The sequence below is a fragment of the Amyelois transitella genome, chromosome 11 (assembly GCF_032362555.1).
Source record: "Amyelois transitella isolate CPQ chromosome 11, ilAmyTran1.1, whole genome shotgun sequence".
Taxonomy (NCBI): domain Eukaryota; kingdom Metazoa; phylum Arthropoda; class Insecta; order Lepidoptera; family Pyralidae; genus Amyelois; species Amyelois transitella.
Window position 1 is genome coordinate 1,189,718 of NC_083514.1, and position 27,950 is coordinate 1,217,667.

Sequence of the window (27,950 nt, forward strand, 5' to 3'; positions counted from 1 at the left end):
GGAGGAAGAAGTAATTACCTCACAGCGCGTAAACTCTGACGTAATCAATCTGCAATGCGCTGGTGTCCTGGTGCCACGTGGTCAGCCACTGGTCCCGGCCGTTCCAGAAGTTCAGCATCGCCTTCGTGGCCTTGTTAGACCAGGGCTTGTTGGGGCTGTCGGGGTACTCGTGGACTCCGCCCACGTTCAACCCGATTGAGATGTAGAACTGGCAATATGTAGGAAATGCTGCAGTGCAGTTTGTTACCGCTTCTTCTGCTTGGTTTGGAAGCGGCAGTAAACTTAGGTTTAAGTAATTTATTTGATGACAACCGATGGTGGGAAACAAAAAGATTTGACTAAATGTGAAGTATTATATCAATTTTGAATTTTGAATGTCTATTTAAATAGATTTTTGGCCTATCTGAATTAGGTCTATAAATCACTGTTATGCCCACAAGCTTTTGTGTAATATTTATGAATACGAGTATGTTTGAAGGAATTGAATTATGCAGGGATGGTGGAAGTAGAATGATCGGTGCCGTGTGGTTCCCGGCATCAATAGAAAAAAGAAAATAGGACCACTCCCATCTCTTTCCCGTGGATATCGTAAAAGGCGACTAATTGGTAGGCTTATAAACTTGGGATTCACTTTTAGGCGATGGGCTAGCAACCTGTCACGATTTGCATCTCAATTCTCATCATAAAGCTATACCTACAGCTAAACGTGGCCTTTCAGTCTATCCAAGATAGCTGTATCTACCCCACAGGGGATATAGACGTGACTATTTGTATGTAAAGTTCTATGCAGGGCAACCTAACATTTGGATGACTGTAAAAGATAAGATACCAAATTATAAAAATCCTATCTATCCCTTAGTCGCTGTTTACGACAACCACGGAAAAAGAGATGGAGTGGTCCTATTTTTTCTCTATTAGTGCCGGGAACCGCACCTTTCGATTCGATCAGTTATAGCTTTATGACAGTGCCGTGTGGTTCCCGGCACCAATACAAAAAAGAATAGGACCACTCCATCTCGTTCCCATGGATGTCGTAAAAGGCGACTAAGGGATAGGCTTATAAACTTGGGATTCTTCCTTTAGGCGATGGGCTAGCAACCCGTCACTATTTGAATCTCAATTCTATCATTAAGCCAAACAGCTGAACGTGGCCTATCAGTCTTTTCAAGACTGTTGGCTCTGTCTACCCCGTAAGGGATAAAGACGTGATCATATGTATGTATGTATGTATGGATACCAAGTCATCAAAAGGTGCAATTGAGGTGCCCTTCTGCCACTGCGAGGCAGCAGCAACATTATTCTTGCTGGCGTCATTGTAGAAGCCCTCTCCTGGAGACACGTCGCCATATTTGTCCCCATCCACGAAGAGAGAAATTCCGTCTAAAACATTTCAGAAAGCACCTTGAACAAGCTGTTGTAGTACTAGTTAATTACATTTATATAGTAGTCATGTCTATGTGGTTCCTGGCACCAATTCAAAAAAGAAGATAACCACTCCATCTCTTTCCCATGGATATCGTAAAAGGCGACTAAGGGATAGGCTTACAAACTTGGGATTCTTTTTTAGGCGATGGGCTAGCAACCTGTTACTATTTGAATCTCAATTCTATTATATCATTAAGCCAAATAGCTGAACGTGGCCATTCAGTCTATTCAAGACTGTTGGCTCTGTCTACCCCGCAAGGGATATAGACGTGACCATATGTATGTATGTATGTCATGTCTGTATCCCTTGTGCGGGAGACAGAGCCAAGAGTCTCGAAAAGACTGAAAGGCCACGTTCAGTTGTATGGCTTCATGATGGAATTGAGATTTAAAAAAGGCGACTAAGGGATAGGCTTATAAACTTGGGATTCTTCTTATTGGATCTGCTAGCAACCTGTTACTATATGAATCTCAATTCTATCATCAAGCCAAATCATTAGGCCAAACAGCTGAACGTGGCCTTAAAGACTGCTGGCTCTGCCAACCCCGCAAGACTGCTGGCTCTGCCAATCCCGCAAGGGATACAGACATGATCATATAGATGAATGGAAGGAAGAAAGAATGCCGTGCGGTTCCTAATATAAATAATACAAAAAAAAGAATAGGACCACTCCATCTCTTTCCCATGGATGTCGTGAAAGGTGACTAAGGGATAGGCTTGTAAACTTGGGATTCTTCTTATAAGCGATGGGCTAGCAACCTGTCACTATATGAATCTCAATTCTATCATTTGGCCAAACAGCTGAACGTGGCCTGTCAGACTTTAAAGTTTGCTGGTTCTGTCAACCCCTCAAGGGATACAGACGTGATCATATAGATGGATGGAAGGAAGAAAGACTTCAAGCAATCATTACCTGGCCTCCACTCCAGAGAATAGTTGTGTATCGCTTTGTTCCAATGATCAAAACTAATCTTTTCCCTCAAGTTAGCAGTCCTGAAAAATAACAGTCTTTACAATAGGGAATATTATAGGATACTTAATTTACAAAACATTATCTTTCTGCCTGAATACATTTTTGTTCCACGCAAATTCGGCGGGAATACAAGATTTTTATTAAAAAATGTGTTTTACTATTTCTTTTTAGTTAGTACTCTCGTCTAGAACTGTCTCGAAATATCAATTAGCTTGGTCAGTTAAAAGCCTGATGATATGTGGTAATAAAAAACCTATGTTACTTCTGTAAGATATATCTGTCTCTGTAACAAGTATGATAAAAGTCTTCCTTGTTCTCAAGTTAATTTGGTACAAACGAAATGAAAAGATACCTGTTTTTTCTACATACATATGGTCACATCTATATCCCTTGCGGGGCAGACAGAGCCAATAGTCTTGAAAAGACTGAATGGCCACGTTCAGCTATTTGGCTTAATGATATAATTGAGATTCAAATAGTAACAGGTTGCTAGCCCATCGCCTAAAAAAGAATCCCAAGTTTGTAAGCCTATCCCTTAGTGGCCTTTTACGACATCCATGGGAAAGAGATGGAGTGGTACTATTCTTTTTGTATTGGTGCCAGGAACCGCACGGCTGTTTTTTCTCATTACAAAATTTAAAGTATTCATCAATGAACTTACCTATACGGTTCTGTATCACATAAAATTGGTCCACCATATAATTTCTTGGACAATTCGACGTTTCCCCTCACGGTGGCTATACGAAGGATCCCTGAAGCGTAATTGTGGACACCGTACACGTGGTCCCTGGGTTCTAGCTGGATCTCTTTAAAAGTGTTAATTGAAAAGTATTAAAAAGGTCTGAATAAATAAAATAGTACACCGGCTGACATATCTGCACAGCCCGAACCAGTAGGGATTTGAAATTTGGCATTTAACTCCCGCAATTCTCACGGTATTACGGGTATTTTTCAAGTTACATTATAAATTTGTGAAAAATTGTGCGGTGAGGTGAGGTGAGGCGAGGCGAGGCTAGGCGAGGTGAGGTGAGGTGGAGGTGAGGTGGAGGTGAGGTGAGGTGAGATGAGATAAATTTATTTGCCAAAACATGTGTACATAACAGAGAAGAGAAGAGAAGAGAAGAGAAGAAGAGGCCGGGGCCCGGGGTGGCCTTCTGACTGTGACCCTTTTGGATTGTTGTTTTTGTTTGTTGTGTATTTATGTGAGCCCCTTTACATATTTATATAATTCTAGGTTTTAGTATTTGTAGTTGTTCAACAACCATATTACTCGTACATTGTCTGTGAAATAAAACTTTCTAGCTATCACGATTCATGAGATACATTTCGACGCCCTCTGTGGCGCAGCGGTAACATGCTTTTTTGTGACACCGGAGGTCCCGGGTTCGAATCCCGGTCAGGGCATGATGAGAAAACAACTTTTCTGATGTTGGATTGGATGTTTATCTATACATACATTATAAGTATTTATTATAAAATATAGTATCGGGTTATAAAATAAAGTATAGTATCGTATAATATAGTATCTCGTAACACAAGTCTCGAACTTACTTCTAGGCTTACTCAATCTGTGTAATGTCCCGAATATATTTATATTTATTTATATAGCTTAGTGATAGACAGACGTACAGCGACGTCTCAGTAAGATAGTCCCGTTCACACTACGGAACCTTAAAAGGACATACCTGGTATAAGCCAGTCCCCAAGCGGCATCCTGGCGCCAACTTCTATCCTTCCGTATTTAAAGTTGAACTTCTTCTTGGTGGTCACCTTAGCTGTGATGACGGGCGGCAAGATCTGAGGACCTGAAGCCGCCCGGGAGCACTCCATGGTCCCTATCGTTCCTGTACATCTGAAGAATAGTCGGGATATAAGGTCTTTGGAGACTGACCACGCAGAAAGTTATTTATATTAATTAAGTAAAAGAGTGGAGATCATAAGTCTTTGCCTACCCCAATGGAAAATAGACGTGATGGTATGTATGTATGTAAGTAACAGAGCCGACAGATTTGAAAAGACTTAAAGACATCGTTGTGCTTAAGCTCAGGAGTAAGAAGGCCTAGACAATGATCAAGGTATGATCAAATCAGGGACGTAATGGTGAAAGGTCAAGTCAAGATTACTAGAAACCGCCGAGCTTGTAAAACAGTTATGAATGTGGATGCAGCGAAAGAAGTTAGGAGTGGAAAGTGGACAGATATAATCTCTGTCTACCCGTCCGGGAAAGAGGCGTGATTTAATGTATGTGTGTAAGTAGTGACACTCAGACGAGGGTGAATTTATTCTGAGGTCATACATAGTTCTAATGACGAGGAATATATATTGATGACTGGAAGGAGACAGTCATTTTATTAGCAGTGGAACATCATGTTTCATTCCTTGACTAAAATAAAACATGTACCTATCAGTGAGATCCAGGGACAGTCTCACGTAGTCTTCTCCAAACTTGGACTCCAACGTGATGGGTCTGATGATCAGCTTGCCGTCTCGGACTCTGAGGTTGTTGTCGTTCAGGTAAACGTTGAATGGATAATCCTGTTGAAAATATATATGGAAATTGTTCAATACGCACACGTACAGTCAGCAGCATATCAACCTACCCAAATTGTGTACATATATGCGGTTTCTTGTACCTACTTAAATATTTCTTACAAGCCATCAATCGAGAAAAGACTAAAAGACACGTTTCAGTTAGGAAGCCTTTCTTACGTAACAGTTAAATACTCATACTTTCTCCTTTAGTCGACAGCTGTCCCGGTTTCGGATCCCCAGGAAATTTTGGGAAATTCTCCCTTAAGATAAGGAACCTACTACATGCCAAATTTCCAATCTCTAGATCCAGCAATTTGGGGTGTGCGTTCATACGTCAGTCCATCAGTCAGATAATATCCTCGTTTATACATATATTGATTTCTTTTATTAAAAAGATGAAGAAGTACTAGTATATTATATTTTTCTTAATCTTACAGGTTCACCAGGAAACATGATTTCGGGGCTCCAAATGTTCGACTTCTCGAGTTTGGAGTTAAAGTTGTCTTCAAACAGCAGCTGGCCTTTGCAAACGAACCCTGGACTCGACACCGTGGAGACTGATATCTCACAGGGAAACCTGATGTCTGGAGCAGCTGTCACGACGGTCGGAGACATCACATGGGCTACCTGAAAGAAGAGGGAATATTTATACTCTAAATCTGAAGAACTAATGGAGGAGATCGGACGGGAGTCGCTTCGTGTAAAAACTTGACCCAATCCAGAATGACGGTCAAAAGACCTCAGCGTGAGGTGAGGATGTAACCGGGAATGTAGAAAGATAGACTCTCCATCAAATGAGTGCATGAATGGGTCTTGAAAAGTCTTAGAAACAATCTGACTCTCTGGATTACCGTCTTAGTACTCTTGTTAGAATACTATCTACCCGCGCTAAAATAAAAGCAGCTGAAATTACCTCTGGCATTACCAGCGCTGGTGAGCTGGTGGAAACAGGAACGTAATCAGATTCCACCGGGTTCCCTTCTTCGTCCACGTAACCTGTGACAATTGAAATATTAATTGGACATTTTTATTTTAGCTAATATTTCTCACATCTCTAGAATTTATCACAGTTACGTGATGTGGAGTTCATAAACGGGAAAAGTGGAGGGGAAAAGGCCTAGAGGCCGTAGTCCAAAGCGATGGTCGGATCAGATCTCTGAGAGGTTGGAAACACTGATCAGCGCCGCGCTACACCAAGCGACGGATCGCAGCCAGTGGAAACTGTTGGTTGACAGAGTCGGGAGTCACGATACTCAGTAATGAGTAACCGATTAAGAAGAGAACGTGATGTGGATCACTGACCCTTGAAGAGGAAGTTACTCTCTTAGTTACTCTTTCGCCTGTTACGATAGTACGAGTATTTTGCTATTCATGGTCATTTTGATATTATTTCCTTCTCCACCTCTCTGGAGAGATGCCGTTGCGTGTGAACACATGATGAGATACATACATACCTTCATACATACATATGGTCACGTCTATATCCCTTGTGTGCTAAACAGAGCCAACAGTCTTAAAAAGACTGAATGGCCACGCTCAGCTATTTGGCTTAATGATAGAATTGAGATTCAAATAGTGATAGGTTGCTAGCCCATCGCCTAAAAAAGAATCCCAAGTTTGTAAGCCTATCCCTTAGTCGCCTTTTACGACATCCATGGGAAAGAGATGGAGTGGTCCTATTCTTTTTTGTATTGGTGCCGGGAGCCACACGGCACAATGATGATGATGATGAGATAAAAAGTTGATTTTACCTGTAACGGTCCACTCCCCATTATCCTGCCTATAACCTAACCCGTTCTTGATGATAAAGGTCCAGAAATATATCTTATCTCCTATCTTCAGTTTTGCCTCTCGGTCTCTGAAGATCCACCTTCCGTCCTTCACTTTTGTGATGTCCCGGGACCAGTGACCTGCTTCCAGACCTTCCATTTCTTCGTTGAGTTTCCCGTGGAAGGCAAATAAGGAGAAGCCATCGTCTGTAATCAAGAGTTTTGGTTTAGTTTATGTTTGTAAGGTCTTTTTGTTTGTTTGTGAACTCTTTATTGCTCATAAAAAAAATATAAAAATTAAAAAATATATATATTGAATTTAGAAGAACATGTATAATGGCGGACTTAACGCAATCGGAATTTCCTTCAGTCAACCAAAAAATAAAAAGGAAAATCCAGAATCAATGAGGCAGAGCACATAGAAAGCATTGATTTTCTTTAGGATTCCCCTGCACTAACTGCACGGTGCCGTGTGGTTCCCGGCACTAATAGAAAAAAGAATGGGACCTTTTACGACATCATGTCGTAAAAGGCGACTAAGGGGTAGGCTTATATACTTGGGATTCTTCTTTTAGGCGATGGGCTAGCAACCTGTCACTATTTGAATCTCAATTCTATCTTAAAGCAAAATAGCTGAACGTGGCCTATCAGTATTTTCAAGACTGTCGGCTCTGTCTACCCCGCAAGGGATATAGACGTGATTATATGTATGTATGTATTCCCCTGCAAAGCCTGCAAATACAGGATGTATGATCATGAACCATGATCAATTCAATATCCAAACTACAACAACTATGGACAAAATACATATTTTATCACATTAATTATTTAGAAAGCGAAACGTAACAACAACCATAATTTTTACCGTAATTATGTTGAGCCATATTGACATTTACATAAGGTTGATAGTTTTTGCCGTGTGGTTCCCGGCACCAATACAAGAAAGAATTGGACCACTCCATCTTTTTCCCATGGAAGTCGTAAAAGGCGACTAAGGGATAGGCTTATAAAATTGCGATCCTTTTTTTAGGTGATGTGCTAGCAACCTATCACTATTTGGATCTCAATTCCATCATTAAGCCGAGCAGCTGAACGTGGCCATTCAGTCTTTTCGGGACTATTGGCTCTGTCTACCCCGTAAGGGATATAGACGTGACTATATGTATGTATGTTGATATTTTTTCTAGTTTATGTCAATGTGTAAGCCGTTTGAGTCGTTGAGCTGTATCTGAACATTTGCAGCCTACTGTACCTACGAGTATTGACTCAAATCAGTTTAAATTCCGCATAAACCGCGGTGTAATCAAATCAAGTTATAACGACGAGCAATTCAAGCTCCACGAATAATTAATTAATGTGTGTTGACTATCAATAAATAGAATTAATTGATAAGTATGCAGGGATCGTGGCAAGTGGAAAGATGTAGTCTTTGCCTTTACTTTGCCTCTGGAACAAAATATATATTTTCTGTTTGGCAATATTTTTTGATATTAAACGTAATTTTTTTTCAAGATTAATCGGTTATCCTGTGTAGTCGGAATAAACTCTACTTTTGACCAAATATATTCCAGTACCAAGCCTTGGTAAATATTTGGTAGGTAAATACTTTATCCTGTTCCTACGCACATTCGTGGGTACTAGTATGTTTGCAATTAATAATAAAATGATTTCATATAAGTATTTGATGTGCCGTGTGGTTCCCGGCACCAACAAAAAAAAAAAATAGTACCACTCCTTTTTCCCATGGATGCTGTAAAACGCGACTAAGGGATAGGCTTATAGCCGTGGGATTTTTCTTCTGGGCGACGGGCTGACAATATCTGAATCTCAATTCTATCATCAAACCAAAAAACTTTTGGCTCTGTCTACCCGGCAAGAAATTATGGACGTGACAATATGTATGTACCTATGTTATATGTATTTAATGTGAGTACACTTAATAATACCTGGTATAGAAACTCTTAACCCCTTAGGGTATATAGCTTCTAGCTTGGCTAGTGGCACCTCGTAACACCACACGGCACTAAAACATGTGACAAATAACAACAACATAGTCTTATCTCTATTCATCAGTAGTAGAGTAAAAGAGACAGAATTTAAATAAGGAACCGTGCTGTCTCATCGCCGGAACGGCCGGCACTGTCGTCAATTGAGCGAATTTGTAAGGGCGCGGTCACACGAGACGAGTTAAGAAAACATTAAGGAAACGATGATGAGAAATGCTGTTAAATAGCTTTATTATTATTTCTTGCGGTTTTCCTATTCTTAGGATCATTTCTGAGAATATACGTACGATTTATAAAATAGTATTAAATTGGCAAAATGGCCGAAGGATAATAGTGTCCGAATTTTTACATTCATTCATGTTTTTTAATGTAGACAATATGCATTCGTCCACGATTTAGCTTTAAGAGATCTATATATGTAAATTGACGTCCGGTGAAAATGCTGCAGTGTAGTTTGTTCCGCCTGTGTTTCTTGTAAAACTATGAATTATTTAATCCAGGATCGTAGGCAAAGTTGGAGTCCAAAGTCACCCCCAGAGTGGTAAAGATTATACTAGGTTATTAGTCCCAGTCATTCAGTCAGTCAATTTATTATCCGATATTTTATTGATGAGATTTTTGGCGTTTGGGAAGGCCTATTTGCGTACCGTGATCTAAACGGGTCGGTTTAGCTAAAGGTCAGGACAAGAGTACACAAAATTGTTGAGCTTGTATGAAGAGATTTATGAATTTGGGTGGAAATATGCAAGGTTCGTGGCAAGTGGAAATGTAGTACCTGCCTACCCCTCAGGGAAAGTGAAGTGTTTTTATGAATCTACAATTTTTATAAATATCAATAAAATACTACTTATCAGTAACAATACTACTCGCAATGTGAACGCTGCTTTATACCTTTTAGGTGTAATTATTTTTAGTTTTTGTTCAAATATGACCTCAGTAAACTTGATATCAATTCATATAGATATAGTACAATACAGTGATAACCTCTGTGGCTCTGTAATCATCATGTACGGCTACAATTTCAAAGGTAAATCCCTGAAATAAAGGTGTTTGAAAGAAATACATGAAAGGATAAATAAACACACCCGCTTTTAAATTATATCAACTCTTACCTACGTTATATTATAATAATGTATATTATAAATGTATGAAATATATTTATGTACCTCTATTATAAGTAGAAAACTATTAAGCTAAGTTAAGCTACTTCAAAAAAGGAAGAGGTTCTCAATTCGACCGTTTATTTTTTTATTTATATTCTCTTACTGCCCCGCACAAAATTCTATCTCCGTGAAATGTTCTTGTGAATGACTGGAAATGATAGCATACTGCTTATCGCAGTAAACATCAACTTAGCTTATACATAAATATGGTCATGTCTATATCCCTTGCGGGGTAGACAAAGCCAACAGTCTTGAAAAGACTGAATGGCCACGTACAGCTATTTGGCTTAATGATAGAATTGAGATTCAAATAGTGACAGGTTGCTAGCCCATCGCCTAAAAAAGAATCCCAAGTTTGTAAGCCTATCCCTTAGTCGCCTTTTACGACATCCATGGGAAAGAGATGGAGTGGTCCTATTCTTTTTTGTATTGGTGCCGGGAACCACACGGCTTATGTTTGGGATAATTAGTTTTTCTTATATTTTATAAGTAATAAATGTTATTCTATCTATGTATATACCTTAGTATGGATTATATAATCATATTTTAACATGCTTTCTAAGCCTTAATTGTATAATTTATTCTATGCTTTGCCTGTTCTGGTCAGTTGTAATTTGTAAGTAAATATTTAAGTAATACACGACCAAAAAGTCAATTTACAAACCGGCAAATATTTAATTACCTACATACCAAAACCACAGGCATATTAGCACAATGAGCACGTCTTTAAATCTTTTATTCTTCTTCCTCCTCACTTTAGTTCCAGTTGTATCCTCATCACTCTGGAGAGGAGCCCGGGGTATGCCTTTGACCATGGATCCTTGTTGGGTGGACCGTTGGCCACGTCTAAATACCTTGCGGGGTAGACAGAGCCAACAGTCTTAAAAAGACTGAATGGCCACGTTCAGCTACGTTAAGATTCAAATAGTGACAGGTTGCTAGCCTATCGCCTAAAAAATAATGCCAAGTTTGTAAGCCTATCCCTTAGTCGCCTTTTACGACATCCATGGAAAAGAGATGGAGTGGTCCTATTCTTTTTTGTTTTGATGCCGGGAACACGGCGCCAATACAACTGTTAACAACAATGAACCATTGGATTTGCGAAAAATCTTACCTATTGTTGAAAAGTAACTTTTATCCGTAGTTTCGCCTGCGCGGACTTAGCAAAACCTACAAAAAGCGCCGAATTTAGCGCCACCTATAAAAGCGACGAGTTAGCGCCACCTACAAAAAACCGCCGAATTTAGCGCCACCTACAAGCGACGAATTTAGTACCACCTACAAAAAGCGACGAATTAAACGCCACCTACAGACAGTTTATTTAGATTTAAATTTCAGTGTGAGAAACTAGATATTGTGCCTTTAATGGCCTTTAATGTAATAAACATTTAGAAGTTAACTTTCAGGAAAGTGAAAAACTAAAAAAATGAAAAGACACAGCTTCAAGAATAAAATAAAACAAACAAAGTAATCAAGAAATACTTTTAATTTGCATTACATGTCTTAGTTGTACCTTATTACAATTATTTAGAAAAGGCGAATCTTACCATCTAATACGGTTTTTTATTACTATTAAAATCATCACATTTACTTTCTCTAGCTTTTTATATCTTATTTCTATCTTATTTTCTTATAATCTATTTTTTTCATCATAGAGCTCAGAATAATATGAGACTATAGAAGTGGCTGGGACACAATAACGTTATCACATTGCATCTGAATTCTGAGATTTAAAGAAACTGCGTAGAAACTAGTGTGCCATGATAGACGTAGACACATCATATCTTTTGTTTCATAAACAAAACGGTATTTTCTATTACATCCTACTTATATTAAATGCGAAAGTTTGTGAGTATATCAGGATGTCAGTGTGGATGTTTGTTACTCTTTCACGCAAAAACTGCTGAACTGATTACGATGAAATTTGGTATGTAGGTAGCTAAAGACCCAGAATAACATATAGATTACTTTTTATCCCGGAGTTCCTGCGGGATTGATTCCACGCGGATGAACATACACCTCTAGTGCATACATAAACGTCACGTCTATATCCTTTGCAGGGCAGAAAGAACCAATAGTCTTGAGAAGATTGGAAGGCCACGTTCAGCTTTACGGCTTAACAATTTAGAATGTATTTACTATTCTCTCACAGTGCCGTGTGATTCCCGGCACCAATAGAAAAAAGAATAGGACCACTCCATCTCTCTCCCATGGATGTTGTAAAAGGCGACTAAGGGGTAGGTTTATAAACTTGAGATTCTTCTTTTAGGCGATGGGCTAGCAACCTGTCGCTATTTGAATCTCAATTCTATCTTAAAGCTATTTAGCTGAACGTGGCCTATCAGTCTTTACAAGACTGTTGACTCTGTCTACCCCGCAAGGAATATAGACGTGATTATATGTATTTATTTATGTATGTATTTTCTCACATTATTCTAAACTAGAGGCCGCCCGCGACTTCGTCCGCATGGAAACCCTATCAATCCCGCGGGAACTCTGGGATAAAAAGTAGCCTATGTGTTATTCTGGGTCTTCAGCTACCTACATACCAAATTTCATGGTAATCGGTTCAGTAGTTTTTGCGTGAAAGAGTAACAAACATCCATACAAACTTTCGCCTTTATAATAGTAGTAGGAGGATTCTATAATCTTCATCTTACAACTATATCACAGAGCGTAAACCCTAACATAATCCACTTGGAGATTGGCGTCGAACCAGGTGGGGAACCAGCTATCCCGGGAGTTCCAGAAGTTGAGGACAGCCTTGTTGCTCCTGTTCTTCCAGGGTTTGTCCGGAGAGTCAGCGAAATCGTGGACGCCACCCACTCGGAGGCCGAGGGAGATGAAGAACTAGAAGTAACAATAAACATGAACATATGGTCACGTTACATCCCTTGCGGGGTAGACAGAGCCAACAGTCTTGAAAAGACTGAATGGCCACGTTCAGCTATTTGGCTTAATGATAGAATTGAGTTTCAAATAGTGACAGGTTGCTAGCCCATCGCCTAAACAAGAATCCCAAGTTTATAAGCTTAACCCTTAGTCGCCTTTTAAGACATCCATGGGAAAGAGAAGGAGTGGTCTTAATCTTTTATTTTTATTAGTGCCGTGAACCACACGGCAGGAATGTCAACCACAAAAGTATAATAAACGTCATTCTTGAATGTTATTACTTTCAGAGAGTAAATCCTTACGTATTGATCAAGGGGTGCCATGACAGTGCCTCTCAGCCAGTGGGCTGCATGAGGGACCGCGTGCTCTCTGCCAACGGCGTAGAAGCCCTCGCCAGGGTCGATGCTGCCGTACTTCTCGCCGTCTACCAGCATGTCGATACCGTCTGAAAAGAAGTTATAAGTGAGTCTAGTCCAGCTTCAAGATATGGCCAGAAATAAAGGTATCTGCCAGATGATAAAGTACATACATACATATAATCACGTCTATATCCCTTGCGGGGCAGACAGAGCCAACAGTCTTGAAAAGACTGATAGGCCACGTTCAGCTTTTTGGAAGAATGCCTTGTGGTATTAAGTCCACCTGTTATACATTTTACGTGTGTAAAGTTTAAATAAATAAATAAACATCATGTGATTAAAAAAATTAAGTCCACAACTAATAAAAGCCTTGATTTGGCAAAAGAAGAAATATATGAAAGCAAAGGTAGGTATAATAAAAAGCACTGTATAAGAAATTGCAATTCTTGAAATTTTCCGAATGCGGCCTCTTGTTGTTCCAAAACGATTCGCTCTCTCCACCCCTTAAGGGATTAAGACGTGTTTATTATATAAATATGTAACCATGATCGATCCAATAAGGGTTATGTTTACCTGCAAAAGTTGCGGAGATCAGATGGGAATCGCTTCGTGTAAAGACCTGACTCACCCAATCCAGGGTCCATGGTCAAAGGCATACCCCGGGCTCCTCTCCAGAGTGGTGAGGATGCAACCGGGACTAAAGCCAAGAGGAAAGCATTTCATGAGTATTTATTACTAGCTGTGCCCGCGATTCCGTCCGCGTGGAAAAGTTATTTTGGGCATCATTGAAGCCCTCAACGGTGAATAATTTTCCCCGTTTTTTTCCCATTTTCCATTATTTCTTCGCTCCTTATAGTTGCAGCGTGATGTTATATAGTCTAAAGCCTTCCTCGATAAATGGTCTATTCCACACAAAAAGAATTTTTCAATTCGAACCAGTAGTTCCTGAGATAAGCGCGTTCAAACAAACAAACAAACAAACTCTTCAGCTTTATAATATTAGTATAGATGTATGTTCTAAAAAAATATGTACCTTTCTTCCAAATCATAGTATAGTTATGGAAATCTCCGTTCCAGTTATCAATCCCGATCTTCTCCTTCATCAGCAAAGACCTGAACGGCTCAGTGTCAGATAATACTGGTCCTCCGTTCAGCTTCTTGGCAAAAACAGCGTTTCCTTTAGCGAACGCCACCCTCATTAGACCTGATTCGTATCTTTTGGACCCAAACACGTTGTCTTTTGGCTCTAGGTTAATTTCTGAAAAGAAAAGAATTATTCTGTTATATTACAACTGGAAGACTACATGAAAAATACATACATACATACATACATAAAATCACGCCTCTTTCCCGGAGGGGTAGGCAGAGACTACCTCTTTCCACTTGCCACGATCTCTGCATACTTCTTTCGCTTCGTCCACATTCATAACTCTCTTCATACAAGCTCGGCGGTTTCGGGTACTTTTGACCTGACCCTTTACCAGGACGTCCTTAATTTGATCAAGATACGTTCGTCTAGGTCTTCCCACTCCGACCTTTCCCTCCACACTCTCCTTGTATATCTGCTTAGTCAACCTGCTTTCATTCATCCTCTCCACATGACCGAACCATCTTAACATACCCTTTTCTATTCCTGTAACTACATCTTCTTTCACATCACAACATTCCCTTATCACGCTGTTCCTTATCCTGTCACTCAATTTCACACCCATCATACTCCTTAACGCTCTCATTTCCACTGCATTTATTCTGCTTTCATGCTTCTTTTGCCATACCCAACTAAAAAATATCATTGTTTATTCGTAAACCTTAATTGCACATCAAAAAAATATAAAGCCGTGGGTGCCGTGTGGTTCCCGGCACCATACAAAAAAAGAATAGGACCACTCCATCTTTTTCCCATGGGTTTCGTAAAATGCGACTAAGGGATACGCTTACAAACTTGGGATTCTTTTTTAGGCGATGGGTTAGCAACCTGTCACTATTTGAATCTCAATTCTATCATTAAGTCAAATAGCTGAACGCGGCCATTCAGTCTTTTCAAGACTGTTGGCTCTGTCTACCCCGCAAGGGATATAGACGTGACCATATGTATGTATGTTTGTATACGTTTTTACCGACTCACCAGGTATAAGCCAGTTCCCAGCAGGCAACTTGGCCCTCACTTCCACTCTCCCGAACTTGAAATTGAACTTGTTCTTCGTGGTGATTTTGCCTGTCATCACTGGGGGCAGGATTTGAGCCCCTGAGGCCTGACGACGGCACTCCGTTGTGTCCACTTGACCAGAGCATCTGATAGAAAAATCACATTTAAAGGTTAGTATTCATATATATCTACATACATACATACATAAAATCACGCCTCTTTCCCGGAGGGGTAGGCAGAGACTACCTCTTTCCACTTGCCACGATCTCTGCATACTTCCTTCGCTTCATCCACATTCATAACGCTCTTCATGCAAGCTCGGCGGTTTCGGGTACTTTTGACCTGACACTTTACCAGGACGTCCTTAATTTGATCAAGATGCGTTCGTCTAAATCTTCCCACTCCGACCTTTCCCTCCACACTCTCCTTGTATATCTGCTTAGTCAACCTGCTTTCATTCATCCTCTCCACATGACCGAACCATTTCAACATACCCTTTTCTATTCCTGTAACTACATCTTCTTTCACATCACAACATTCCCTTATCACGCTGTTCCTTATCCGGTCACTGAATTTCACACCCATCATACTCCAGTATCCATACATATATATAAATTCTTCTTAAAGTGGATAGTCTAACAAACTTCAGGTTTATACTTTACCTTTAAATAAATAACAGTCCATACCTGTTAGTCAAGTCTAAGGCCTCGTTCAGAAATCCAGGGTGGAAATGAGACTCCAACAGCCTCGGAGTGAGAACAAGGTTGCCTTCCTCTACCCCGAGGGTACCGTCATCCATGTACACGTTGAATGGGTAGTCCTAAAACATTCCGAAAAATTATAAATACATACATATATACAAATTATCTAATAGGCCGTTAAATTACATATAATTTAAAGGCCTCTGTGGCGCAGCGGTAGTACGCTTGTCTGTGACAACGGAGGTCCCGGATAAGAATCCCGGCTAGGGCATGATGGAAAATGAACTTTTTTTGATTGGCCTGGGTCTTGGATGTTTATCTATGTAAGTATCCTACTAATATTATAAATGCGAAACTTTGTGAGTATGTCAGGATGGATGTTTGTTACTCTTTCACGCAAAAACTACTGAACCGATTACGATGAAATTTGGTATGTGGGTAGCTGAAGACCTCGAATTACACATAAGCTAGTTCCAGAGTTCTCGCGGGATTGATAGGGTTTCCATGCGGACGAAGTTGCGGGCTGCCTCTAGTTTTTACATAAATTTGCTTGAAAAAAATGTGATCTAAATGTATGTTTGACTTTCGACTTCCATAAACTAGTTCTTAAATAAATAAATGTTATCACCATAAAATAAAGTTAAGAAGGCAGATCTATCGATTCCCAGCGGGCCCAGGAATATGACACTCATAAGCAAGTTTTAAGTGGAGTACCTAAGTTGGGAAGTTTGTTTTATCCTTGTTATCAGATGTCGGGCAAGTAAGGTGATTTACCCTGATAGCGTCAAGTTTCTTATCATAAAAAGTTTTGACTAAAAGAACTGGTCATAGTTCTGATTTCTCACCTTCTGTGAGATTAGTGAAGTCTTTTCTTTAATGCCGTGTGGTTCTCGGCAGCAATAGAAAAAGAATATGACCACTCTTCACTATTGATGTCGTAAAAGGCTTATAAACTTGGGATTCTTCTTTTAGGCGATTTGCTAGCAATCTGCCACTATTTTAATCTCAATTCTATTCATTAAGCTAAACATACATACATATATACATATGGTTACGTCTATATCCCTTGTTGGGTAGACAGAGCCTCGTCTTGAAAAGACTGAATGACCACGTTCAGTTATTTGGCTTAATGATAGAATTGAGATTCAAATAGGGACAGGTTGCTAGCCCATCGCCTAAAAAAGAATCCCAAGTTTGTAAGCCTATCCCTTAGTCGCCTAAGCTAAACAGTTGAACGCATATCAGTCTTTTCAAGACTGTAGGCTCTGTCTACCCCACTAAAAATACGGACATATTTAGTTATATGGAATTGAGATTGACAAATTTATAATTTAGCTATAATTGGTATAAATAATTACCGGCTCTTCAGGGAACTTAATTTCCGCTTCCCAATTTGTCAGCTCCTTAAGGCTCGGCTTCTCGAACTCCTCGCTGAACAGCAACGTTCCTTGGCAGACTGACTTCCTCCCTTCCACCATGGTTGTGGAGACAGCGCACGGCGGGTCTGGCCGGGGGGTCTGCGGTGGGTTGGGTTGGTTTGGTCTGTTTATTGGAGCAGGAGTGGGTTCCAAGCTAGTATCAGCTGGGGTACCGTCTTCGTTCACGAATTCTGCAAATTGTCAAGGGGTTAAGATATAATTAAGTCTATTTCCAACAGTCAGTTTCCCTATTAACTAGACCTTTTAAAGCTGAATTGTGGTTACAGATAACTAAAGTCCGTTGCCGTGTGGTTCGCGGCACCATTAGAAAAAATAATGTGGCCACTCCATCTCTTCCACATGGACGTCGTAAAAGGCGACTAAGGGATAGGCTTATGAACTTGGGATTCTTCTTTTAGGCGAACGTGGCCTATCAGTCTTTTTAAGACTGCTGGCTCTGTCTACCCAGCAAGGGGTATAGACGTGATTATATGTATATAGAATTGTAGATAACCAAACTCACCAGTAACAGTCCACTCGCCATTGTCCTGCCTGTAGCCCAGTCCGTCTTTGATCACATAAGTCCAGAAATATATCTTGTCACCAAGCTTCAACTTGACATTACGGTCTCTAAACGTCCACCGGCCCTCCTTGGCCTTCGTGATGTCCCGCGCCCAATGACCAGCTTCTAAGCCGTCCATTTCTTCATTCAGCTTGCCGTGGAAAGCGAAGAGGGAGAAGCCATCGTCTGAAATGAATATAATTGATTACATGAACAGGGAGTAGGAAGACCTAGACGAACGTATCTTGTTCAAATTAAGGACGTCCTGGCAAAGGGTCAGGTCAAGAGTAACCGAAACCGCCGAGCTTGCATGAAGAGAGTTATGAATGTGGATGAAGCGAAGGAAGTATGCAGAGATCGTGGTAAGTGGAAAGATGTAGTCTCTGCCTACCCCTCCGGGAAAGAACGTGATTTTATGTATGTAGGAACAGGTGCCGTGTGGTTCCCGGGATTTTAGAAAGGACCGCTTCTTGTCCATGAATGGCGTAAAATGCGACTGAGGGAAGACATAAAAATAGAACACGTTAATACATCGGATGTCTAGATTTAAAATCTAGATACTTACATATCCATTGGATATGGTTATTAAGCTAGTGGCAAATTACTTATTAAGTGAAATTTTCTATAGTTAATCCTGTTTAGGTCTTTGTAATTGCAACAAGATTATGCCTTAGGTTCCGTGTGGTTCCCGGCACCAATAGAAAAAAAAATAGGACCACTCCATATCTCCCCCATGGATGTCGTAAAAGGCGACTAAGGGGTGGGCTTATAAACTTGGGATTATTTTTTTAGGCGTTAGGCTAGCAACCTGTCACTATTTGAATCTCAATTCTATCTTAAATCCAAATGGCTGAATGCCTATCAGTCTTTTTAAGACTGTTGGATCTGTCTGTCCCGCAAGGGATATAAACGTGAGTATATGTATGTATGTTTGTATTGAGCTGGATGGCTCGAGTCTTCGTTCCCGTAAAAATCATTAAAACCAACTTTTAACGTTTCATTTATACCTATCTTACCCTCAAACATTCCAATTTATCATACGGATTTTAAAACGTTTTTTCTTTCTATATTAAAAGGCAATGATAGATATACAACTAATCAATTTTCTAGCGTCCAGTACAGCGAAAGAACCAGTTTTTAAAACTTCGAGACCGTGAAATCTGTTCTGGTATTATAGGTCGTTGCCTCCCGAACTAACTGTACATCAATTATTGCTTGAGAGCTAATCTTGAGAAAAACATTACGTAATGTCGTTGACCGATCTTTGAGTATCTCTTTAAGCTTTTCACAATAAAATTATCGGTGCAAGATAGGATTTTAGGGGTATAAAGGCAAGGGTTGGGTACTAGGTCCATATATAAACAATCCCGCGGGAATTTCGTGAAAGTCTTTACTATTTCCTTAGTACCTACACGCCTAAACTAAATAAGAAACCAACATGACAAATTTCAAATACCTACACGTATACGCCAGCTGAACGTGGCCTTCAAGACTTTTGACGCTGTCTACCCCGCAAGGGATATAAACGTGACTATATGTATGTAGAACTTTATAACATAAATTATACCTACGTAAACTTATTGCATTTCAACTAATTGTGTTGTGAAAATTAACAAATGACAATCGTTCTTTTTCTTAGTTTACCTAAAATAATCAGTTTTTATTAGTGGCCAGTAATTATAACAGTAAAAAAATACCTTCATTCGTAAACAACGGTTCTCGTAAAGAGTATGGTTAAAATCAAAACCTATTCTTAAATTTTATTGTAACTAAATTGTAATGTCGACAGAGAAATAGGTTTTTTTTTCACTTTGCTGTTAAATTATTAAATAAATATGACTTCATGGTTATACTAGAGGCCGCCCGCGACTTCGTCCGCATGGAAACCCTATCAATCCCACGGGAACTCCGGGATGAAAAGTAGCCTATATGTTATTCTGGGTCTTATTTATATATCAAATTTCACCGTAATCGGTTCAGTACTTTTTGCGCGAAAGAGTAACAAACATGCATACTGACATCCTGACATACTCACAAACATTCGCATTTACAATATTAGTAGGATAATAAGCCCACGTTCAGATGTATGGCTTAATGATTAAATCCCAAGTTAATTAACCTTTTCCTTAGTCGCCTTTTACGACATCCATGGGAAAGAGACGGAGTGGTCCTATTTCAAAGTGCCGGGAGCCACACGACACGACAGGATGATCAAGGAAAAATATTGTGAAACAGAGAATTGTAAACGCCTTAGTATTTGCGACATAATTGTACATCCGCTAGCTACAAGGAAAATATCGTACACTAATCAGTTAACTGGTTTTTAAAGTAATAAATGATATTTTGGAATGATTCGAATACCTGTTAACGCATTAGAGTTACATTGTGAATTTAGTTTTTTTTGTCGTAAAAGGCGGCTAAGGGATAGGCTTATAAACTTGGGATTCTTTTTTAGGCGATGGGCTAGCAACCTGTCTCAATTCTATTATTAAGCTGAACGTGGCCTATCAATCTTTTTCAGACTGTTGGCTCTGTCTACCCCTTAGGAAATAGACGTGATTATATGTATATATATGTATTTGAAGGCAGAAAGGTGAGACTTTTATCAATTATGATGACTCGGTTTTTTTTGACACACGATTGAGAAAAACACACTTAAGAGGAAACACCATTTGGTACGTTTATTCGTTAAGTTTTAGTGATGCCCACAAATTATTTTTTATTTACCTACTTATTTGACGGCCTCTGTGGCGCAGCGGTAGTACGCTTGTCTGTGACACCGGAGGTCCCGGGTTCGAATTCCGGCCAGGGAATGATGAGTAAAGAACTTTTTCTGATTGGCCTGGGTATTGGATGTTTATCTATATAAATATTTATTATTTATTATAAAATATAGTATCGTTGAGTTAGTATCTCGTAACACAAGTCTCGAACTTATTTCGAGACGAACACAATCTGTGTAATTTGTCCCGTATATATTTATAAAAAAGATCTGTTTTTATTTAACTATTTAAAAAAATATTAATATAATACTTCAAAGTGATTTCTGTCTATCAAGTATATCGTTTTTGATCAATAAATCATAATACGGTCAATTTGTCCAGGAGCCAAGAAGACCAAGACCAAAAATAAGCACAGTTCGATATGAAAACATTATAATAGGTTAATATTTCTAATAAACTGGCAGTTTCGACTTGTGTGTGTGTGTAAAATTGAATTCAAATCCTTTCAGAAGTTTTTGTGGTAAATGGTAACGAACGAACAATTGAGGCGTCTAGTTTCAAAGTCCGCTAAAAGACTTTTTCATAAAAATTGAGGTAATATATAAAAATGGCGCCAGTACGTATTCTTTTTATGATGTCATTATAATTTCTCATCAAAACCTGGCAAAACCTTTAGAAATTTGCACTCAAAACTTTACCTTCATTGCAAATCCCGCTTAAATACGTGTTGTTTACTTCAGAATCCGCTAAAAAGAAATTAGCCAATGACAGCGCGGTATTGTGATCACGTGTCATTCAAAATAGTATGGCAGTTTTTTCATCACAGGTGAAAGGTTGCTCGGGTTTTTTATTATTTTTAATAAGAAAACATGGAGAATTTAGTTCAATTTGTACAAAAAAGTGATCCTAAGGAAGCGCGGAAGAAACTACGCGACATTTCTTCATGGAAACGCACTAAGGAAACTCGAAAACGGTAGGTACAAAGTTACTGCAAAACTACTTTCAAAGTGCTTTGATGGTGTTATGCAAAATTAGTAATTAGTATAGTTACATATTGTAGGTACATTAATTTTTCAGTCAACACGTACTTACAAAGTACCTTCATTATATTTAGTTTTAATATTCACATTTAATTTTAATATCAACCTGTTATTTAACGTTTAAGGATTGTTAAATAAACTAACGACTTCGTACTTAGTATTGAATACTGTTTAGTAAAAAAATAAATTCAAATATAGCTTTTATTATAATAAATCTACACTAATATTATAAAGAGGAAAGATTTGGTGTTTTGTTTGTTTGTTTGCAATAAAAATAGTCTATTTTATGTATTACGAGTATAATTGTAGGTGTGGTATCCATTGTACCTACTCAGTTAATCTAAAATTATTTCCGTGTGCTATATTTTTCTTTCGGTGTACATTAAAGATTATATCTATCTATATATTTATGTATGTATGTTTTGAAGAACTCGAATTTTTTGAAACTATGTAATGAACTACGCTGTAAAGTATGTAGCACAAAATTGACTAAAGGTATTTTTAGATTCGTCTTGTAATTTTTTCTTTATTAACGTAAACATATTCTTTTATTTCAGTTATGAAGCCAAAAGTCTTCCAAAGTTTCCTACTTGCGCACATAATAGAAAGGCTTTTAAATGCACCATTGTGACTCGCCAGGACATCACAAGATTTCATCGAAACTTTTATAAATGTACTTCTAAAATTTCACAAGATTCTTTTTTATTAAAATATTGCTCTGTTACCCGAGCTAAAAACAGCAAAAATACCAGGAGGCAGATTGCCATCAAATATCATATTGTTAACAATCGAGGATCTTTGATACCAGTTTGCCAGAATACGTTTCTTAATGCTCTCAAATTAAAAAAAGATCGAGTGAAGGGTGTCATGAGTAGGTATTACAAGAGTGGAGGCAATCATCCCACTGAAAATAGAGGCGGCGATCGCAGGAGCTACGTCTTTGAAGCTAAAAAACTGTCTGTTCAGTGGTTTATCGAGAAATTTAAAGGAGAAGAGAGTCATTATTGTAGATCAAAAACCAAGAGATTGTACCTTTCTCCTGATCTGAACATACGCAAAATGTGGCGAATGTACAATAAGGAACGTGACGATGACCTGAAAGTCAAGCAAGGATTCTTCCGTAACATATTTAACACCAACTACAATATTGGTTTTGGTACCCCGAGAACGGATGTCTGCTCTACTTGTATTTCTTTATTAGAAACAGTTAACACTGAAACTGATTTGAGTAAAAAACAGGAGGCCATGATTCAGAAACGAATTCACAGATTAAAATATAAAGCTTTTTATGCGATTTTACAAGAAGAGAAGGATACTATTAAAACAATCACATTCGATTGTCAAAAAAATCAAGCCTTGCCGAAACTACCCGATCAGTTGGCTTATTATAGTAGACAATTCAGTTTCTACCACTTTGCAATAGTTGAGGGAAGTTCAAAAGCTAAGCTTGATAAAGCAAATGTTTATTCCTATTACTGGAATGAAGTGGTCCATAATAAAGGAGGAAATGAAATAATCAGTGCTGTTTACCATTTTCTACAAAACACTACATTCGAGGAACAAGTCAAAATTTTGCGTGTGGTTTGTGATGGATGTTCTGGACAAAATAAAAATACAGGCATGTTAGCCATGTTGGGCAAATGGCTATATAATGAAGCTCCAAGACACATTAAAAAAGTGGAAATGATATTCCCAGTAGTTGGCCATTCGTTCATTCCGCCAGATCGTGTGTTTGCGATAATAGAAAAGGAACTGAAGAAAATAGAAGTAATCACGAGTCCATCTGAGTATGTAAATGTGATAAAAGAACATACAACGGCAATTGATCTGTCATGCATACCCGTATATGATTGGAAAAAAGGTTACGAAACCATCATCAAACCAACGTCATCGTGGCATTTTCCATTCATGAAATCTAAACGTTTCTTCATTACACGCACGAAAACCGAAAACATTTTGGTACAAGGAGAAGTGGCATATAGATCTGAAATTAACACCAAGAAAGTTGTGACAAAGAAAAATAAAAAAATTTCGATGTTACGCCCTGAGATAATTGAACCGAACACCATAGTTCCAAAAGTCGCCAAAGTTGAAGATGTCACAAAACTCCTTGAAAAGCACTTTGGCGCTGATTGGAGGAGTCTACCTAATTTGGAATATTATAAAAATGTTGAGGAAAAATTACAAAGAGTAGATTTGAACAGATTTGGTGACACTCCTGAAGAAAACGAGGAACACGTGTGTGAACATGGCTTTGAAGAAGTTCTTAATGTTGTATGATTACATACATACATACATAAAATCACGCCTCTTTCCCGGTGGGGTAGGCAGAGAATACCTCTTTCCACTTGCCACGATCTCTGCATATTACTTTCGCTTCATCCACATTCATAACTCTCTTCATGCAAGCTCGGCGGTTTCGGGTACTTTTGACCTGACCCTTTACCAGGACGTCCTTAATTTGATCAAGATACGTTCGTCTAGGTCTTCCCACTCCGACCTTCTCCTCCACACTCTCCTTGTATATCTGCTTAGTCAACCTGTTTTCATTCATCCTCTCCACATGACCGAACCATCTTAACATACCCTTTTCTATTCCTTTAACTACATCTTCTTTCACATCACAACATTCCCTTATCACGCTGTTCCTTATCCGGTCACTCAATTTTACACCCATCATACTCCTTAACGCTCTCATTTCCACTGCATTTATTCTGCTTTCGTGCTTCTTTTGCCATACCCAACTTTCACTCCCATACATTAATGTCGGGATCAACACGCCCCTATGCACAGCCAGTCGAGCGTTTTTGGATAGTTTCTGACTGCTCATAAAGGCATGCAAAGCTCCATTCACCATGTTCCCCGCGTTCACTCTCCTTTCAATATCACTATCACACAAGTGTGATAGTGATATTGAAAGGAGAGCCATCAGATGGCAAGCCATCTGATGTAAACTTTGATCCTAGATATACAAACTCTTTCACTTGCTCAACTTTTTCTCCTCCAATCAAAATATTATATGCTGTCATTTCTTTCTCCATTTCAAAAACCAGTGTTTTAGTTTTACTTACGTTCACTTTCATTCCTTTCTCTTTTAAAGCTTAATGCATACAGTTTACCATCTCCTGTAACTCTTCCGCTGATGACGCCAGTATAACCTGATCGTCGGCATAGAGCAGACATTTGACGAGTAACTCATTCTTCCTTAATCGACTTTCAGACTCTTTCAAATCTGTCAAACAACTATCCATAAATAGGTTGAACAGCCACGGTGACGCAACACATCCTTGCCTAACGCCTTACTCAATCTTAAACCACTCAGTGTGCGCTCCGTTTATCCTGACACGAGCACTCGAATCCTCATAATATAAGGATTTCAGTGCTCGTATTAAGAGACTGCTCACCCCATGCATAGAAAGTGCTGACCACAATTCATTCCTCTCAACTCTGTCATAGGCCTTTTCCAGATCCACGAATGTGCAATAGACTTTTTGACTCTTGGCCAAAAACTTTTCGGCTATGCACCGCAAAGAAAAGACCTGATCAGTACATCCCATTCCCTTTCGAATTCCCGCTTGAGCATCCCATATTTTTCATCAGTTTCATTCCAGACTCTATTAATCAATACCTTAGCATACAATTTGCCGACGATGCTAAGCAGGCTTATACCACGGTAATTTTTGCAGTCCAGCTGTGACCCTTTTCCTTTGTGAAGTGGCATGATAACAGCCTTACACCAATCTTTTGGTACTCGGCCGCTTCTCCAACACCAATTGAAAAGGCAGTACAACTGACTACCTACTACGCCTTTTCCCGCTTTTAGCATCTCGCGACCAACACTCTTATCATACTCAGCAGCCTTACCCGCTTTCATACTCTTAAAGTGCTTCCACAATTTCGAACATTTTAATTTCGCCTTCCATCTCATTCTCTTTTTCTTCGCTATAGCAGAAATCTTTCTTATTTTCTTCCTTTTTTCAAATAAACTTTATTCACATCTATAATCTCTTGCATTCTTAAGTTAGCCATTGCTGGTAACAAATCCAGCCATTCTTTCTTCTTTAATCGCACAAGTTCTTGCACATCTTTACTCAACCACGCATTTTTGTGATTTTTCCCTTTCCTTCTACTTACACCACACACTTCAACAGCTACTTTCATAATTCTTTCTTTAAATTCCTTCCATCCATCTTCAATATCGCTTATTTCATCTAAATCTTAAAATTCATCCTTCAGTCTATTATTATACTTCTTACCTACATCCATATCTTGCAAATTTATATAACAATAAAACTGCTAATATTTTATTAATTATTTTGTTTTATTTTTAAAACCAAAATTTATTCACTTACTGTCTTGTCCGTATTGCATAACGCTTTTAATTGCTAGTCCCTGTTTGCAACAAATCCCTCTAAAATTCTTGACGTTTGTTTCAAATTCCCTTTAAATTGATTGTTCGTAGCAAAATACGCCATAATGAAAATATTTTACGTTATATTTAAAATTATAACATGCATATCCAAATAATTAAGTTATTTCCGGTATTACCAGAGTAGAATCCACAAAACCTGCTAGTATTTTTTGTCTTAGTGGTAAATTTAATACAAAAAAAACGTTTTTTATGTATTCCTTAAATTTTTGAAACAGCATTTTAGCGGACTTTGATACTAGATGACTCAATTATGAATCTTTTGTATTTGTGAGGTACACAAATACAAAATTACCTGCCAGTTGTATGATTTAGTTTTAATTTTACTTTAAATCCAGATAAAAGTTGAAAAAGATTATGGTAAATCCAGAATGGTATGTTTTGAAAAATATACATACATACGTATATACATATCACGTCTATATCCCTAAAAATTTTATGGTAACATAACATAATATATAATCACATCCGAATCCCCTGATTATCATGGTATTACCTCTTAAATATTGTTTTCTATCGAATCGTATATTGAGCTGTATTTTGTTCAAGACGTCCAGTGATAAGGGTCCCTATTGTCGGAAATTTGTGTTTAATCCAAAGGAAATGCTTGTTCTGTGGTATTGACAATACAATATTGGACGTAAGAAATGATTTGTGCAATCTTTATTTCCATACAAGCTGTGCCCGCGACTTCGACCGCGTGGAATAGTAATTTTGGGCATCATTGAGGATCCCTCAAGGATGAATGTTTATTTTACTTTTTTTTTATAAAAAAGGCACATTATTAGCAGGCTGCGCCGTGTGGTTCCCGGCACCATTAAAAAAAAGGAAAAGGACTACTCCATCTTCTTCCCATGGATGTCGTAAAAGAAGACTAAGAAATAGGCCTATAAACTTGGGATTCTTCTTTTAGGCAATGGGCTAGCAAACTGTTATTATTTGAATCTCAATTCTGTCATTAAGCCAAACAGCTGAACGTAGCCTATCAGTCTTTTCAAGACTGTTGGATCTGTCTACCCTGCAAGGGATATAGATAAAGTATGTATGTATCTGCAGGCTAACTCAAAGGCTACGTATATACGGTTGAAACTTGGTATATGTACATTGATAAGATTCTATTTATGCCAATCGCTATTTTATATCTTTGTTTTGCTAAAGATACCTAGTTTAGTTGTTTACTATCTGTACCTAGGTCTATCTTTCTCATCTCAACATAGTAAGCAGTAAAACTGTTTTGTTTTGATAACTTGAGGCCATGGTAAAACCCAGACAATTTTAATTTTAATGACGTATTAGTAAGTGATTTTTAAATTTCCATTCCTTAACTACTTAAGAACAAAAAAGGAAAACATTTAGAGGTGGATTACAGAAATTGTAGGTAGGTTTTATTCGATCACAAAAATGAACATAGGATTTTTTATGCGACGGGCTAGCAACCTGCCTCTTAAACACACACTTAAATGAGCCTTTGAATATATAAAACTCGTATGTCTACATGTGAATAACTAGGAATTAAACTGGTTGTACCTCACCTGGTATAGACACCCTCAGGCCTTTAGGGTAAATGGCTTCAAGTTTGGCCTCGGGCACTATGTACTGCTGGGCCCTGGGTTGTCCATAGCAGGAGACGAAGCACGCCAAAATACAAAACAACTTGACGGCCATGACGTGCGCACTGCCTGACGTCTCTCGGCCGACTGGTCAAGCGACCGTCTTGAGGTAATATGCGTTTGCGCATCTGTAGACTTAGGAATGTGTTAGAAGTGGCATTGTGATTTGCAGAATTAGACTTAAAAAACATTCAATAAAGA

The 27,950-nt window shown here is 38.7% G+C and overlaps 1 protein-coding gene across 1 annotated transcript; it reads right to left on the reverse strand.

Moving 5' to 3' along the window:
- On the reverse strand, positions 1 to 27,825 carry LOC106133430 (uncharacterized). Its single transcript, XM_060946633.1, has 18 exons — positions 27,672 to 27,825; positions 17,909 to 18,133; positions 17,326 to 17,576; positions 15,953 to 16,086; positions 15,246 to 15,412; positions 14,154 to 14,378; positions 13,064 to 13,206; positions 12,538 to 12,719; positions 8,647 to 8,813; positions 6,683 to 6,907; positions 5,845 to 5,927; positions 5,367 to 5,558; positions 4,801 to 4,934; positions 4,085 to 4,251; positions 3,061 to 3,205; positions 2,340 to 2,419; positions 1,238 to 1,380; positions 1 to 208 (listed from the first exon to the last, which is right to left on the reverse strand). Exons 1-18 carry the CDS (start codon positions 27,802 to 27,804, stop codon positions 20 to 22), a joined length of 2,985 nt encoding a protein of 994 aa, XP_060802616.1. The 5' UTR covers positions 27,805 to 27,825; the 3' UTR covers positions 1 to 19.
- Between the last annotated feature and the right edge of the window lie 125 nt (positions 27,826 to 27,950).

What these genes read in the sequence shown, in the direction of transcription:
- LOC106133430 (XM_060946633.1), bottom strand. Translation starts at nt 27,804, where the DNA reads ATGGCCGTCAAGTTGTTTTGTATTTTGGCGTGCTTCGTCTCCTGCTAT. An exon ending in CCTGAGGGTGTCTATACCAG is followed by an intron (nt 18,134 to 27,671) that starts GTGAGGTACAAC and finishes TATTCATTTCAG; the next exon opens with ACGATGGCTTCTCCCTCTTC. An exon ending in TCCCTGGATCTCACTGATAG is followed by an intron (nt 4,252 to 4,800) that starts GTACATGTTTTA and finishes ACTATTCTTCAG; the next exon opens with ATGTACAGGAACGATAGGGA.